The following is an 18097-nucleotide window of genomic DNA, read 5'->3' as shown; positions in this document are numbered from 1 at the left end:
TGCAGCTCCATTAATACGTAACGCTTCACTTAAATTGTGGTGCGAATGTTCTACTCAAGCTGTACCCTACGCGCCTACAAAATTTGTCCGAACCGTTTCAGGGGCCCTTTAATTCGAACTCTGTTTAATTCTAACAAATTTTTGGGCCCCTCCGAATTCAAATTATCGAGATTGAACTGTATTTCCGAATGTGATTGTCTGAGAATGTCGCCAGAACGCGTCACTAAATTGCGGCAACTTGTAGACGGGGTTTATAGGGAGTGTTCACGGTGTAGTGCTAGCTGAATGACATGGCAATGTTTGTTTTGACCTCTTGCATATGAATCTTCATTAGTGACTCTTTGTGCAGCTCCACATCAGCCAGGGGTGATGTTGGTGTTGATAGCATGGAAGGTGCATTGCCAACATCAGCCGTTGCATCCAGCGATGCAGACGAGGAACCAGAAATCCGCAGAGGTGAGATCTTGCTAAATGCAGTGAAAATGTTGCTTAAGTGTTATTACCATTATCGTCATTGCCATAATATGCGTGTATGATTTTATTTGCCATGCGACACCATCTCAAACACAATGTCATTTTGGTGTACGAAAAGAAAGCTTTAATTTTGTGTCACTTGATTACTTTTGCCCACACGATAGATTCTGCCTATGCACAATGCTTTCTATACTGCACTCTGAATGTGCTGCTTAATGCCTGTGCCAACATTGGCTGTCACTCGTAATGGGAAATCTGAGCAACTTCTTTTTCTAAACATCAGTCCTGTCTTTTCCAGGCCTGCAGTGCTTCCCTCAGCGGGCAGCCCTTCTCAAGTCGATGCTCAACTTTCTCAAGAAGGCGATCCAGGACCCATCGTTTGCGGACAGCATACGGCATTGTGAGCGTTATCTCATTTTTGTGCTTCTGTCTTATGTAATCTGTGAAACAGTGACTTCTCTGTAATCAGGTCCCGGGCTCCGTTTCTTTCTGTAAATCGAGAGGCGGTGAAGGTCAGGCTTTTTTGTGTTGTAAAGTTTATAAAGCCCTTGCTCCCGCTAGGGTTATATTAAATTAGCCTGGCCTCGAAGGAGCTGCGCCAGGTGAATTTCACTGAAGGAGTTCCATTGACACTTTCTTTAAAGGGGCATTGAAACACTTTTTATTGGAATCGAGAAACGAGTTTGAGGTTCAAATAGACTACAGCTACCATCCGATGGATATGATGGAGTAAGGGACTCCCCTTAAATCCTTAAGGACTTGCATTGCAGTACATCTAGTAATGAATATAACCAAGTAATTTTGACTCTTCCTTCAATTTTGTTAAAACTACCAATTTCTTTCTGTGTACTTGAGTGATTTCTGATGCTGCATTGTTCTCATATTCTTTTTCTTTGTGCCCAGTGATGGATGGCTCCTTGCCACGTTCGTTGAAGCACATCATTAGCAACTCGGAGTACTATGGTCCGTCTTTGTTCCTATTAGGTAGGTGCTTGTTTTCTTTTTCCTACCAAATTCCTGCCCTTCCAGCAGCTGTTGGATCCGAGGAAGGTGCTTTCCATAAAGGAGTATTTAGGAAAGTGACCAGATGGGCATCACTAGATCAGCAATAGTGGTGGCTTAGCAGCTATGGCGCTGGGCTGCTAAGCATGAGGTCTTGGGGGACCAAATCCCCGCTGGTGGCCGCATTTTGATGGGGGCAAAATGCAGAAACGCCTGTGCACCGTGCATTGGCTGCATGTTAAACGAACCTAGGTAGTCAAAATTAATCTTAAGTTACACGCCATGCCATGCATCATAATCCGATCGCGATTTTGGGATGTACAGCCCCAAAACTTAATTTTTATTTTTTGGATGAGCATTAGCATGCTAACAAAAGAATGCATGCATATTTTACTGTTCTTCATAAACCTAACAGCCTAATGTTTGGATGCGCCTGCAGTAATTGCACCTTTGTATACCTGTAATGCCCAAACACGGTTCTTCACGAAGGAGAATTAGAACAACTTGTTTGCCTTTATTTTTTGGATATGAAGAGTACGTTTGTTCAAGGACATGTCGAGTTAAAGCTTTATTTGTACAGTAGTTACTAATAAGTAATCTATTTTCTGCACTGTCCATAACTGAAAAGCAACTCCAACATAATGTGCAACTATGCTCTGTGCAATAAGCTTCCTATGCATATATAGAAATAGTAATGCATCAAACTCGTTGAAGCACGAGGGAGATGTTGGGCATTACGGGGATGAAATATTGGAACTGTTGCAAAATATTTGCTGTCAACGTTGTGCATGACTGTAGCAAGTCTTGAGAATCTTGAAATTTGGCCATGGTTTATTTTGCTTACCTCTTCAGATTAATGTTAAATTTTCAAACTCCAGTCCAACTCCAGTTCATCTGAATGCAGTGAAACCTCGTTAATACGAAACCACTTTTCAGATATTCCATGCTGGCTGCTTATAGTTTCAATGTAGATGTACTTCAGTACTACGAACTTCAGAATACGAAACTTTTCAGAATAACAATCATTATTCGGTCTCTCTGTCATGTTAACACCTCACTGCTACGAATGAATATTCGGAAACCTGGCGATGCTTAGATTTTCTTGTATCCTTCAGGGCAGCCGGATCAGTCGTGGAGGCAACGGCGCATCAGGTTTTGGGAGCACATGCTCCACTCAGACAAGCGTTACCTAGCAACAGAGGCGCGTCTCTTGTGTTTTGCGACTTTCTTTTGCGGTTCTTTCTGCGGCCATATTAGCTATGTGCACAGAGAAATGTAACCTCTATACTCGTGGAGATGCCACATGTTCGCACTTGGCACTTTCCTGATAGTGACATTTACGCACGCTTTCGCTTTGGAATTGTCCAGGTGTCCGCCTCCAGCGAGACAGTTGTGGTTTTTACGGCATGGAATGTGAAAAACGAACAAATGACAAGTAACATTGTGCTTTGAAGGCGACATGGAGGTTCTCGTTTGTTGGTGGACTTCTCGGCGTCAGCGTCTGTCTCATGCGCACCACTCTTATGTGGTGCTTCGTTGGTGCGTGGTGGCGGACTCTGGAAAATAGCAACAGTGCGGACCAAGAGCCAACACTGACATTTTCATGGATAGCTCATGTAGTGACAACTGTTTATGGGCGGAATGGTTAATTGACACGAAGAGAAAAAAATAGCGCTGGGCAGGTCATGTAATGCGTAGAGTAAATAACCGTTGGACCATTAGGGTGACTGAATGGGTACCAAGAGGAGCGAAGCGCAGTAGGCGACAGAAGACTAGGTGGTGCGACGAAATTAGGCAATTTGCGGGTGCTAGTTGGAATCGGCTGGCGCAGGACAGGGGTACAGTCGCCGACCGTTTATTCGGACCTCACGGGGACTGCGAAAATGTCCGAATAAACAGGTGTCCGAAAAAGCAGATTAAGAAAAAAAAATGAAATCCTTTATTTCCACGCACTTATTTGGGCTTGGCAGTAGGCTTGGAAGAAAGCGTGAATGCGCCATTGCACGCTGTTCCGTTTACGCGCAATCAGATATTTAAGCCTGAATCTCGGAGAGGGTCGTACGGTCACTATTAGCGGCTGATAGCACAGTCACTGCTTGTACACGCTCCACATGCGACGGCAGCGTAGCACATGGTGAGTAATCTTCCGACTCTGAGTCATCGTCCGGCGGTGCAGCAGAAACCTGACGAATGATCTTGCCGTCGTCGAGTTCTGCGCATGTCAATACAGCAGTGTCAGCACCTATGAAACTTTCAAATGGGACGGTGTCCGGAACCGCAATGCAACCACTGCGTAGGTCTCGGAAGAACATTTTCCGCGTCAGGTGGGGCGCACATCGGAAGGCGACTTAGGCCTCCCGGCATCCGCTAGCCGGCATTCCCCAGCGAAGTCTGTGCGGGCACTGTCGGCGCCATTAGACACTTGACGCGATGTTTCCGTACACCGCGTTGGATCACCGAAACCTCGACACAGCGCACAAACGAAAAACGTGGCCTGCTCGCAGCGTCGTGCGAGAAGAAACAAATAAGCTGCTGGATTGTCTTGACATGGCTTACTAAGCTGAAACCGGAACTGCTGCAGAGCCACTCTAACCAGGCAGAAACGATGATGATGAGCGGGGATTTCCAGTAGCGCCACTTCGTGGGGCAGCAAGGAAGCTCTGTTCAAAACAAACATGGCGTTCAGCAAGTCGAACAATGTATGGAACCATGCACCGGTCAGAGTCGGTGCATGGTGCTCTCGACCGAGTTGGCTCAAGGAGTGTCCGAAAAATCAGACGAGAGGTTGCAAGGTGTCCGAACTTTCGGCAGTTGTTATACATTATGGTCTATGGGGAGAATGGCGGTGCCGCGAAGCTGACCGAATAATCGGGCATGTCCGAATTTTTGGAGTCCGGAAAATCGGTCGGCGACTGTAATTGGAGATCGCGGGGAGAGGCCTTCGTCCTGCAGTGGACATAAAAGAGGCTGCTGCTGCTGCTGTTGATGGTGGTTAATTTTGGGGCTTTCGCTATAACGACCTTTCAGAATAACGAACAATTTGCCACAGTTCTCTGAAGTTTATTGTATCAAGATTTCGCTGTATAATCAGTTGGCAGTGACCGTTTGGGATTTTTCTTGCCTCTCTAAAGAGTCGGATAAAGTCCACCCTGTCTGTTCAGTCTCATCTTGTCTCATTCTGGTGCTGTTTCACCTTGTGAATTTGAAAAGGAACGCCTGTGTTTATCAATTTCGATCACTTTCGTTGCAGCCACCGACGTGGTCACAGTGTATGTCTTCCAAGAACCGTCACTCCTGTCCTCGCTGCAGGACAATGGCCTCACAGATGTTGTTCTCCATGCCCTTCTAGTGAAAGAGGTGGGTTTCACTTTTGTGATCTTGGTTTGTGGTTTCAAGTGCTCCGTTTTAACAAAGGATGCATTGTGCACGGTGCAGTAGTGAAAAAATGCCAAAAGGGCAGGTATGTCGATTCCATGCAAACCAATGCCAAAAGGCAAGGAAGAGGGAAAATGAAAACATTTCATACATAGTACGACCCTTGAACTTCATTTCTTATCGCTTTTCATGCAGAGCAGCCTTCGTTTTAGAAAAAATTGCTCTCCTTTGATTTCGTGTAAAGGAGGACATGTGTTTAGTAAAGAAGACCTTGTTGGTATCTCTGTGGACACACGTAAAGTACCAGCAGCCTTGAATTCGAGCAGTACGTTTATTAAGAAGACATGAGACTCCACGCTGTCCTCTTCCACCACGGTAGGCAGGCTGAAGTAGCACAATCTCTGATTGTGCCCCTGGTGGTCGACTTAAGACCACCAGGGGCGCGATCGGAGCTCGTTTTTGGAAACGCGTTCAGTTTGCATTCAGTGTCGCCTCGCGTGATTGGCCTAGGCCCCGCTTGTATCGTCACCTGCCGGGTGCAGCTGACGACTCTAGGCAGGATGAAGTGGCAGTGAAATTGATTTACAGGGGTGATCAATGCAATTCAGTGCGGCCTAAGCCAATTTTGCGAGCTGTAACTGAACGCAAAATGAATGTACGTTTCATACAACAATCTCCTGTCATGTCCGTGCATTGTCTTTAAAATACTGATTGCAGTGAGACTTTTCTTTTTCAGCTCAACTGTTCAAATTGTTTGGTCATTGGGCATTATCCGTGAACCACCTTTGCGTGTACAGTCGATTCTGGATATATCGAACTCAAAGGGGATGGCGAAATAGTTCGAAATATAAAATATGCATGTCAAAAGCTTCTCTAACAGCTCCACACATCTGAAGGCAGTTTCCAGATGTCGTGACTAACGTGAACTTACCGATCTGTGCCTCTAACGCACGTAAAAAAACAAAAACACAGCACGAAGACTAGAGTACTTTATTTCGGAAGAAAAAAAGTCTGCGACGTTTGCTTGCTTTTTCTTGTGCACCATCAAGTTGATTAAGCTGTCCTCAAGCTTTTTGACAGTGTCCAAATGAGAAAGGCCAGCTCCTTCCATTGTGCCACAACAGCGGCGAATGACGCTGAAAGCTGATGCAAGTTCAGCTGCAGTGCATAGTCGTTGGTCCTCTTCATCAGAACCTTCGCTGCTGCTCGAGTCTGCGTCTTCCTCACCCATGATGTCAGCCACAATCTCCGCATCAGCGCGATCTGCTACAGCTTGCACGCCGTCGTCAGTGCTGTCGAAATTGCCTGCTGTAACGCTGCCTGGGATGGTGCCTGGGAATGCCGAGAGCTTGCGGAATTTGCTGTCCAGGCATCCAGCGTCATGTTCACTGTCAAGACATCCGTCATCTGCAGCTACCACAAAGCCTGCTTTGCGGAAGCAGTTCACAATTGTGCTTTTCTTCACGTCGTTCCAAGCACCAGCCAGCATTTGCCTTCTCGACCTTGTCAAAGGTTGGGACGCGCACACGACATGCTCCAGGGCAACTGGCATGGCGCTCTTTGGCCACACTTGGCCCTTGCACCAATAAACACTACATATCATCATCAACTGGACTGCACTGCCTTCAGCTTAACATCGGCTTTGTTCTTGAGGACCGTACTCGGGGTGTTGCGAGGAATTCTGAATGCCGCGGTGACCGACGACGTTTTCTCGCCAGCCTCCACCCGTCGAATGATGCCCGCCTTTGTCTAAAAATCCAAATTCTTGCTTTTTTTCACGGCCATGGCACACGTGCCAAAAGCGGAAAAAAAAACGGACTGCACCACACAAGTCTCAAGCCTTCGCGTTCGCCACGTGAATAAAAGGAACAAAGCGAATCGAAAGACGCACCGCTCCGCGTCTCCGCACTACCACAAGCCCAAGCTGCACTGACCTCGTTCGTCTCTCTGTGCCAGCAGTGTCAGCCAACCAAAACATACGAAACGGCTGCCTGCGCTCAGCGTGGTTCCTCCCTCTCGCTTCCCTTTCACACCCAGTCACACTCCAAGTGCTCCTCGTCACGTGCCTTTTACCCACACGCCCCTTTCTCAGTGGGGTGGCGCCCGCGAGGTCGCGGGAACATCGCGAGATCTTTGTGAGGAGAAGCGCACTTGTGGGAGTGGGAGCGGTGGGACAAGCACACTTGCAGGGGTGGGGTATGGCGGGAGAAGCGCACTTGTTGGGGCGTTGCTCAGCATTGAGTTCGATACATCAATATGCCGTGCACGGGAGTACTATATACGCGAACAATAGCGCTATACTTTTGCATGGGATTCCCAAGGGGATTTTTCAACTGTTCGATATAGGCAATAATTCAATATATTCGGGATCGACTGTATTTGATTATTAGCAGCAGTAAACAGTTGCTTACTGTGGGGTTGCATCTTGGAGTGCAAGGCATGGAAGAGGCCAGTGTGTGTGAAGTTCACCGAACATTCTTGTGGCTGTGGAAGCAAGGCAGCCTCTATTCAGTTTCCGTAGGGCTTGGTTTCACATAGTTAAGGGCGGAGGCTACCCTGGAGCCCGAACTTTCTTATTTTCTAAGATATTCAGATGAAACTTTCAGGGTAGGTTCACACCACCGAACTATAAGGAACTGCAAAGTTCCATGAAGATATGTTTATTAGTTCCAGAGTTATTGAGGTCTAACTAGGTGATTCATGTATATGCCTGAGGAAGAGCCTGGAGAAATGCCAGGACATCGTAGGAAGCTGAAATTCACTGTGATGATCCCTTGATAGATATCCCAGGGGGCTAAAGAGCCCTTTTCTTTAATTTCCCCTCCAAAAAATTTTAAGACAACTTTGAATTTGATGTAGCCATTAATGACCACATTCATCAATAATTAATTGCTTATTATAAATTAACTGCACCAGCTTTCAAAAAAACAAGCCTGTTACCCCCTGGCAAAGTCATCCAGGAACAGAATAAAAAAAACGGCATACAAATTTGAAGAGCGGTTCTTGAGATATCGCCTTCCCCAGCACCACTACTAGCCATTCCGAGAAAACGGGCCTTAAAGTTGAACACGTGTTTTTTTTTATTAGAAAGCACTTGCGCTTGCGGCTCCAAAGCGCTTGCGGCTCCAGGCACACTAAGTGTGTCGGATTTTCGACTGGCGACAGCCGAAAGCACAGTTTCGCCGCTGAAAAGCGTCTACGCAGTCGGCACTAGCTACGGAAGATCGGAAGTTCGATGCTCGTACAAGACGCATATCGCGCTCCCGTGCACCGAACATCTGCACTGTCTTGGGCTTTGCTGGCATCGCGTGCAGCGAAGAACTAGCGAAAGAAAAAAAAGAAAGCTGAGCAAATAATCTAAAAGATAGCGCAAGGCGATGTGCAGCTCGCAAGCTCATGTTGAGGCGGACGGAGCAAGGGGCAACAGCGACGCGAACGCGGCATCAAAGGGAGCAGCCGCCGCCGCCGCCCGCGCAGCAGCCAATGGCAGGCACGCTTCATCCCGCGAGATTTGAGCAGCCGCCGCCCGCGCAGCAGCCAATGGCTGGCGCGCGTTAGCCCGCGGGATTTGAACGCGCTGCTCCGGCCAATCAGCGCTCAGCATCACATCGCGGGAAAACGCCAATAGCGCCTCAACCACGCCGACGATGCCATTTTGCAGGGCGGCAAAGTAGAGACAAAGAATCCACGGTCAAAATGACACCAAGATGGCGTGGGCAGGCCGCATGGGCCGGGAATGGCGCGCGCGCGAAGTTTGACTTTATTTCGGCATTTGCGCGTGTTTTGTGGGCCGTGGTGGCCTTTAAGGTAGCGTCTTTTTTGGTACTTTACGGTTGAATTAGGTGCTGATAATTACAGAACAGGTAGTTTATGAGACATACAAACCAAAACTATGGTTTTTCAAAAATCGCCTTTTTCGCGATTTTTCGGTTTTCAAGGGCCGCGTCCCCCCTTAACTGATGAAACATGAATTCTTCTAACCTGTTTGTGGTGTGTGCTGCAGAGAATTGGCCATGAATCGAGACAGAGTAGCACTTCGTCTGACTTTTCTTGTCCATCCAAAAGCTATAACGCACTGGCCTATGTGCTGCATATGGTTATTTAACATCAGAGATGAGAAATGGTAATTTTTTTCATGGGTAGCCATTATTGCTATTGGCTAATTTTACGAGACAGTTATTTTAGTGTTTGTGTATGTGTTAGCAGATGTGATCCTCGCACATACTTTTCAGAGGTATACTTTGCTGCCGCAGTAAGGGTACATGACCCAGCCCATTGTTTATGGTTTGTGAAGGCAAACTGTAAGTGCTTGGCACTAGGCAGTTGTAAATATTTACTTGGTATACTTGCTGGTGCTTTTGCACTTCGCATTGTTGTAGTGTTGATAGCTTCAAGCATCATGTGCTCTGTTCGCCCTGTGTTCTTTTTCTGTTCCTGCTCAGGGCAGCATTGCCTTATTAGAAAGTTTCAGTATACTGCTGCCACTGTCCCTTCACTGCTGTCGGCCTGTGTCTGTCTGTCAGCTTTGTGTGTGCCACATAAGCAGCACCAGGTGCATGTTGGCACATTATGCAACAGTGCCAGCTAGCTGATATACAGCAGTGAACAAAAAGATGTGCTATCGTGGCTTCGTGTGAAAAATTAATTAACTTGCATTTGCAAGCTATCGGTTGCTTCTTTTTTCTTGGATAGTGTCAAGTAGGATGTGTGCTGTTGCAGTGAAAGGGAGAGGGATAACATGTTGTTTATCGACAGTGCCATAGAGCTCCACTTCCCACTGTTCATTTCATGATGCTCACTGTTGCTTACATTTCCAAGTTTGTGTGCCAGTGTGTGTGTGAGCGCATTTTTTTTTTCTCTCCTGTGATTTCAAGTGATAAAGTGTAAACCTGCATTAGCATGCCAAGCATTTCACTTGGCTAACCTCTATACTTGCTAAAATTTCTCGTACCGGTACGCAGATATTGTCACATACTGGTTAATGCATATGGTTTCCGTATGATACATTCTTGGAATACACAAGTTGTGTGCACCGTGCGCTATGTGGTGTGAATAACTTAACATGGCAGAGCATATCTACGTTACTAGGTTAGCTGTCCGACATAATGCAGCATCAGGTTTATGAGCAGTTTAGCTCAGCGCACTCAAAATGCAAAATATTCGATCTTTTTGTTCACTGCTGTACATAGGAGGAACAGTTCTTCTCTTCGAAGCACATGACTTGCCATTCAGGGTTACCGAGTGAATATTCACACATGCCAGACATCAATAGAGGCCTAAGTCATTCACAGATGCAGTCTTGCAAATGTCTGAGCAATTATGTTCACCGATGCTTTGAAGCTGAAGGGAAGCCTTCTGCTGGTTAGACCAAACCACACCGCTGAGCTCGTGGTCAATCGATGCATGCCGATGTCTTGAAGCCAAAGAGAAGGAACCAGGTTCCACTTGCACCCAAGTTGTCCATGCCATCACGTGCTGTTCGCATCGAAACACTCGTGCTAACTCTCGTTGCAGCTACGTAACCACGAAATGACTTGCACAATTGCATGTACGTTGCGCGGGGAAGCTGAACGACAGGAGATGCGCAAGCTGTGTGGGGAAGGCGAACATCAAACGCGAGTCTGCTGAACGTCATCTTGTGGGGTACAGTTTAGCTAGCACATGTTGAGGTTGTAGATGGCCAAGGCAGTAGGCGAATGGCCTAGTGGCAGTGAAATGCTATAAGTCTCTCTCTGCTGTCTTATTTGTGTCACTTTTGTTTGATTGTTAGGCTTTATTTTTCACTAACCCTGCGCGATCTCTTGCACTATGGCAGGTACCAGCAACTAGGGAAGTGCTAGCGTCCCTACCCAACGTGTTCAGCGCATTGTGCCTCAATGCCCGGGGCTTGCAAGCTTTTGTTGCCTGTCGACCGTTTGAACGACTCTTCAAGGTGAGCGCCTCTTTGTGTTCCATTAGGGCTCATTTGAATGCCTTTTGTTACTTAGAATGTCATGTAGGCTAAAGTTGTTTGTATGTTTATTTTGACTAAACAGTCACAATAAGCAAAAGGAGCCACGAGGTGATCGGGAAAGTAGATGGTGTAAATGCATGATTGGGTTTGCCCGCGGTAATGTGCATCAGCATGGCCTTGGCGAGTTGCAATTGCTGTTTTGACTTGTCCTTAGCCTATCTCCTGTTCTATCATGGAACTTCCAGTGTGTTGTTTTTTTATGAACCTTGCTATGGGCTGTTTGGTGAATGAATGTAATCCATTGAGGGCTTCTGAAATTTTCTTGACAACACGTTTTGTGTCAGCTTTTATGTTCGGATATTGGTGTGGTCCAGCCAAAGGCTCAAGGATCTTGTTAACAAAGGATGGATGTGCCACCTGTTGGTCTGTTATGTGTGCAGATGGTGGTACGGCTTGGGCGTCGTGCGATGTGTGTTGTAACTATTGCTGAGTGTGCCTCGTTTCATACCCCCAGGTTCTACTGTCACCAGACTACCTGGCTGCCATGCGTCGGCGCCGTTCGTCAGACCCAATGGGGGACACGGCGTCCAACCTGGGTAATGCCATGGACGAACTCATGAGGCATCAGCCGAGTCTGCGAGTGGATGCCACCGCAGCTATCATCAAAGTGAGGCTTTTTCTTAAATGCCGTTGAACCCCTCGCGTATGTTTTAGGGGACTACATGAACTGAGTGCCACATGCAAAATGCTGATAAGGGGCACATGGGTTTTAAGAATCTTTTTTTGATATTGTGGTTCAATCTAATTGCAGTTTGTTTATCAGTTTTTTTTCAAATCCACAATTAGTTTTTTGATGGCAGCACTTGTTCAAAAAGTAGTGACATTTGAATGTTTGATTTGATGCATATTTCTCATAGGACTTTTTAGCAATTTCATCTGGCTAAGAAAAAAGAATTGCATGACCCCAATGCTAAAGACTTACTCTGTGTTTTCTTTATTTATTTGAAAGCATCCTGTAGGTAATAAACCCAGCAACATTTACTGTGAATATTTTTAATAATTTTCTCTCGTAACAATTCCTGATTCTAATTTGTGAAATAATCCTATAGTAAAATAAGTAGCATCTCCCTTGATCATCACAGTGTAAATGCAACGACACCAGATTTGTCAGTCGCTCAACACCATCAACATAGAAAAATACCCGTTAGGCTGAGTGTGGTGTGTAAAATCACCAAACTGAGAAAAACGCATTTGACGTTTTAGACAACTCTAACTTTAGCTGAAATGCAGCAGAAGCAGTTTTGACATTGTTTTGTTGCTCTAGTCTTCGCGAGAATGGTCATACTACACGCTGCTGTGGCTTGGCGGCTATGGTGTTACGCTGCTAAGCATGAGGTCACGAGATAAGTTACTTTGGATTTCATGAGACCAGGGAAAGTATCTGAATTATATGTCACTGTGTAATAATCCAGTCAATCAAAGAAACAATTAGTGTTGATGTTGCAAGCATTTTACATCTGGATTTTATGTAGTAAAACCTCAATCATTCGACCCTCGTTAAGTTCAATAATCTGAGAATTCGAACTCGTCCTCTGGTTCTGGCAGAGGACGAGTCATATTTAGTGCAATAAAACTCTTGTTAATTCGGAGTTATTTGGCCGATCATTGGTTAATTTGGACAACTCTCGGAGCTCGGTGAGCATGGAATGTCGCAAATGTGCGACACAAAGTAGCAAAAACAGCACTAGCATCCCACGAAAACGAAGCGGCAGAATCCACGTCTCCATAGTCATCAGCGGCAATATTATGTGAATGACAGCAATGCCGGAGTGCTTCGGGCCTATTTGTGCCTTTAGAGCCTTTATTCCTGCGTTTACCACCACGCATTAAAGTGCCTTGGTCACAGGTCCTCATAACTGCGTAATAGTCGCCATCCATGATCACATCAGTAGCCACCACGGTTTGTCACCATCCATGATCATGTTGATAGCGGCCGCAGTTTTGTCTGCAGTGGTTGCGCAAAACAGTCGTTTCGTTTTGACTCGATGCACAGCTGTTGAGGATGAAGAGCACTGGCTACATCGTGATGGAAGGACAATTCTGTTAGCGGCCAGCCTAAGCACACTGGTGAAAAAAAATGGAGATGTGCGGGTGGCAGTGAAAAGTGTCTCAGATGAAGCCATGCGCTGTGGCTGCACGGCGAAGGAAGTTGAGGCCTGCAAGACCTAATTAGTCGCAAGATGAGAAGAATTGCAGCTTCTGCACTGCTCTTACACAAAACAGAAATAGGATTTGCTCATTCATTAACTAAATAAAAGTGTGTTGGCGCAGTAAGCATTTGTTTGTTTTTGTGACACCCTCGATAACTCGACATTAGGTTAATTAGGACACTTTTTTTTGGCCCCATGAAAACCTGAAATAACGAGGTTTTTACTGGACAATTCAGGCTTCCATATTTCGTGACATGCATTAGATGAATACACAATATATCCTTATCGCGTGAACCATTCCACAAAGTGACGAGCCTATTCTTTCTTTTGTTTGTCTCTGCAGCTTTTAGAAGAGCTTTGCTCGGTGGGCCGCAACCCAGCTTTTGTGTGCTCGCGACCGGCAGCCAAGAGTGAGGCCGGCGGAGTCTCTGGCAGCGGCGCCCAGGCCTCCAGTCACGGGGGCGGCGCCTCCGGGGGCGGAGCCGGTGGTCGAGGCTCGGGACTAGCCAACGATGCAGGCTCCTCGGACGAGGAGGAAGAAGAGGAGGATGTGGACCCGGCACCCACGGTCCCATCAACACCGAAAGCGAACGATGAAGGCAAGGCAGCGTCGGGCACTGGAGGTACCACTGCTGAGGCACGCACGCCCGTACCTCTGGTGGATTACATCCTGAACGTGATGCGGTTTGTGGACGCCATTCTGAGCAACAACTCGACTGATGACCACTGCCGCGAGTTTGTCCAGCAGAAGGGGCTCGTGCCCCTCATGAGCATCCTGGGTCTGCCCAACCTACCTGTGGACTTCCCGGTCTCGCCGGCCTGTCAGGCAGTTGCGTCAGTGTGCAAGTCTATCTTGGTGAGTAACCCTTCTATCCACCTCTTGCTGTGGTAATTGTAACTGGTGAGCCCTGTTCGCCTGTAAAAGGGGCAATAGTGCACAGCAGATTGCAGTTTTCTATGCACGAAGTTAGCGAGAAGCATTCAAATATATTAGGAGGATAGCGTATACAGTTAATGACCGATTTTTCCGGCGTGCTCGACAATTCTGATGCCTTCATGGCACTGCCATGAGGCAGTGTATAAGGACGTCAGAAATTTCGCATGGCCAGACCCTTGGCCTGTCCGATTTGCCAGACTTTTTACAGTGACTGCAGCTCTGAAATGGCGACAGTCTAAGCCACCACTGCTGCCATTTTGATTATCTAGCAGCAGTGAATCGGCGCACTTGCATGCCGATCCGCTAACAGCCGTAGAACTGTAGCAACACTAGGCTAGTTGCTTTGATGTTCACTGTCACTGTTCAGTGCCATGCTTTTCACGGAGAGCATTCAACACTGTCAGCAATCGCGCCTCACTGTCATTCTTGCTGATGGTTTTGAAGGTTGGGAAGTATGACAAGGATGAAGTGTTGCATATAGTCAACAATCAATCTTCCGGACGGCCGATTTTTCGAACATGCCCAATAATTGGGACGGCTTCACGGCACAGCCATGTATCTCATAGTCAATGTGCAAGAATGCCTGAAATTTTAGATGCAAGTACCCTTTGCTGTCCGATATACCAGACTTCTTGCCTTTACTGTAGGTTTTGAATGACATGAACAAAAGCCACCACCATTTTGATTATCTTGCTGCCTCAAATCGGCGCTTTCGCACGCAGATCCTCTGGCAGCCATAGCCACCACCGTAACAACACTAGGCCTACATGCTTTGACGTTCGCTACCCAGCTTCTTGCCGTTTGGTGCCATGTTTTTCATTGAGACTTCACCGCTGCCAGCAATGGCGCCAACTCCACCTTTGTAATTCTCGCCATTGGCTTCGAAGCACGACGTATTGCATAATGCCAGCGCTTTAAAGTCAACTTCGCCTCCATACAGCAGTGTTACGCAGTGAAGCGTACGTGAAGTATTGCAGTGACACATATCGTTCGTAGGAAGGGGCAATTGTCACGGAACACATTATATATACCTTAACTATACAGTCAAACCCCGTTACAACGAACACCACATTAACGAACATTTCAGATTAACGAACTTTTATGAAATCCCGTGCCGACTGCTTATAGTTTCAATGTAAAAATATTTCACTACTACGAACTTCAGAATAACGAACATTTCAGAATAACAATCGTTATTTAATTTCCGTGTCATCTTAACAACACCTCAGTACTACGAACTCATATCCCGAAATGCGAGGATTCTTAGATTTCCGTGTATCCGTCACGGCAGTCGGAGCTCTAAGCTAGCAGACGACGCAACGCGAAGAGCGGGCCGCCTTGCAACTTGCTTCCCACAAAAACCTGAGATGGCACGGAAGGAGAAAGATGCGGGCGGAGACTTTTTTTTTTCCTTCTCCGTTGTGGAGGCAACGACGCACCAGGTTTTGTGAGTGGAGAGGCGGGGAGCATGGGCTCGTAAAACCTGAGACGGTGCGGCAGAAGAAAAAAAAAAGTAGTAATTAACGCTGAAGTGGGCCTTTTCTTTTTTTTTTTTCTGTTGCGGAGGTGACGACGCATCACGTTTTTCTTGCTTGTTTTCTCAGTTGTTCGCGTGCTGTCACCCGTATCAGTCCTGTCCATCTTGTTTTTCTTCTGGTTATATTATTGTGTTAGAAGTGCGTGCCGGCGTTCGCGTTGCCATGAGCTCAACAATTCTAAGCACGGCGAAGAAGCGAAAGCAGTTTTCTTTGAGCGAGAGAGTAGAGATTTTTCGCGAGATAGAAGACGGGAAGAAACAAACCGTCGTGGCTAAAGAACGTGGAGTGGTGCGGTCGACGATCGCCACGATTCTCAAAGATAAGGAGAAAGTCTTTAAGCACCAGCAAGGATCTTGCTGCACGTTACAGCAGCACCCGAAGACCGCGACGAGTCCGTGTCGGCCACAGATGCGTTGGACTGCTTGCGAAAACTCCGCATATTTATAGCCAAAAGCGGCACAGCGGCCAAAGGCGTGCATAAGAATGCGGACGGTCTGGAATCGTTCGTGCTGCAGAGTCTGTGTTGCACCCGTCAGAAGACGATCACGGACTATTTCAAATAAATGTGCCTTGTCTGACGATCACGTGTGCATTGTGTGAGAAAGGAGTTCAAGGAGGTACCGTTTCAAAGGTAGGACGCTTGCGTTACTGAAATGCTATTGTTATGGCTAATTTTTGGGCTTTCACTATAACGACCTTTCAGAATAACGAACATTTTCCCGCGGTCCTCTGAAGTTCGTTGTACCGAGATTTCACTGTACTCACAAGCACCTGCCATCTCCTGTCACAGTACGATCGCCGATATGCCTAATACGTGTACTGGCAGATCTTCAGAGTCTTTTCAGATGTGCCTGTGGTGATTTGAGCCCTTAGTGGCAGTAAAAGGCATACATTCATTTCTGTGGATGTTTTCGTGGCCCCTAGCAAGTACGAAAAATCGGACGTTGACTGTAATTTGGGTTCCCAAAAGTCAGCTTCAGCTTCGCTCCAATACGGCGGTGTTACGTAGTCAAGCATATGCAATGTATTGCGGTTAAGCATTTGAAGAGGGCAAAGGGCCACTCTCATGAGACTCGCTGTGTATTCAGGGCCCCTCACCAGGTCTGGCCATTTTGAGCTGATAAGCGCAGAGCATACAATGTGCGATAACAATCGTGTCTGCAAAGCATTACATTGCTACGCGCTGTGGAAAGATCTGAAATTTCAAACTTAAAGCCATGTTCCCTTCTCCTCGCGGTTGCCTCGCTCTGAGTCGGAACATGACGTAAACGGGCTAGTGCGCCTACGTATACGTGTGTGTGCTGCGACGCCGTTGCACACATGACACATGACTGCGACACATGACACATGACTGCGAGACACATGACTGCGAGAATTGTTCAAGGCAACACCTGTCATTTGTGTAATATGCAGCTTGAATAGATGAATTAAAGCTTAGAGAAATAATAAAACACACGAACTGAATGTTTGTGTGTCCTTGTTTTACTTCGCACCGCAGCAAGAGGCATGTACTTCAGTTTTGTCTGCTTGTTCCCACGTCGTGCAGTCGCATGTGCGGACAGTACGGTACGGACAGTACCGTGTTCCAGTATGGTATGCTCTGTGATTCGTTTGTGTCTGCCTCAGTATTCATGTAGCACTGACTTATACCATTAGTCAGGTGTCCTCGTGCACAGCGCGCAAAATCGTGCGCTGTATGAAACGAGGCAATCACTACAGCTCGCGTGCGATGCTGTTAGTGGAAGTGGGGTGCTCCGCGAAAAGGCGAGGAGAAAATAAGGGGGTCCCATCATGTATGCGTCACGCGGTTCTTGAGGTCCGGTATGGGAGAAAGCAGGGAAGGAATTTCACTTGCAGAGACTAGTGAGGGCAAGTGGAGAAAGTGTCTCGCTTGGAAGTGGAGCTTGCGTCCTGAAATCATGGGTTCACGGCACTGAAATATTTCTATCTTGGCTATTAATGAACCGATTTGAAAAAATGTTTGCAGCAGATCGTGCCCTAGAGGGTACACAACAACTTCCAACGTGTAACAGAAATTTGCTTTGTGGCCTGGCGAGGGGCCCTTTAATTATACATGCTTGCACTCACTGTCTCCTGTCAGAGTTCGAGCACCGATATGACTAGTAAGTGTACTGGGAGGCCTTCAGAGTTGCTTTGGAAGGGTCAGAAACATGGCGGAAGCTGTTGAGGATGAAGACAGCTTCTACCGCAGCCCGTACGATGGCATCAAACCTGCGGCTACGTCTTGATGGACAAAAGATCTGTTGCAGTTTACTGGCAAATAAATCATGGGGATGTGTGCGCAGCAGTGAAAAGCGTGTCTACTCGTATGAAGACGCATGTCTTGGACCACGGCCATATGGGCCGCACCGCGAAGGAAGTCGAGAAGCCCTCGTCACTTCTGCACTGATCCTGTGCAAAATAGAAGCAAGGGTTGCAGATTTGCTCAGTAAACGAAGGCGGATTGGTGTAGAAAGCATTTGTTTGCTTCCCTGATACCCTCGATAATTCAACATTCGGTTAATTTGGCTGTTCTTGTTCTTCTTTTTTTTTCTGGCCCATAAAGTCCGATTAACGAGGTTTTACTGTATTTGTGTTGCTTCCCTAT

The 18097-nt window shown here is 46.9% G+C and overlaps 1 protein-coding gene across 11 annotated transcripts in view; it reads left to right on the top strand.

Annotated features, from left to right (window-relative positions):
• HUWE1 (HECT, UBA and WWE domain containing E3 ubiquitin protein ligase 1) overlaps window positions 1–18097 on the top strand; it is a 182475-nt gene that overhangs the window by 53551 nt on the left and 110827 nt on the right. For all 11 annotated transcript variants that reach the window (XM_070540895.1, XM_070540904.1, XM_070540900.1 and 8 more), the window contains 7 exons: window positions 350–456; window positions 773–874; window positions 1378–1458; window positions 4727–4833; window positions 10667–10783; window positions 11319–11471; window positions 13358–13870. In XM_070540895.1, the coding sequence (XP_070396996.1) occupies window positions 350–456; window positions 773–874; window positions 1378–1458; window positions 4727–4833; window positions 10667–10783; window positions 11319–11471; window positions 13358–13870 (1180 nt within the window). The remainder of the gene's footprint in view (window positions 1–349; window positions 457–772; window positions 875–1377; window positions 1459–4726; window positions 4834–10666; window positions 10784–11318; window positions 11472–13357; window positions 13871–18097) is intronic.

This window comes from Dermacentor albipictus, chromosome 6 (genome assembly GCF_038994185.2).
Source record: "Dermacentor albipictus isolate Rhodes 1998 colony chromosome 6, USDA_Dalb.pri_finalv2, whole genome shotgun sequence".
Taxonomy (NCBI): Eukaryota; Metazoa; Arthropoda; class Arachnida; order Ixodida; family Ixodidae; genus Dermacentor; species Dermacentor albipictus.
This window is presented reverse-complemented; position numbering and strand designations above follow the sequence as displayed.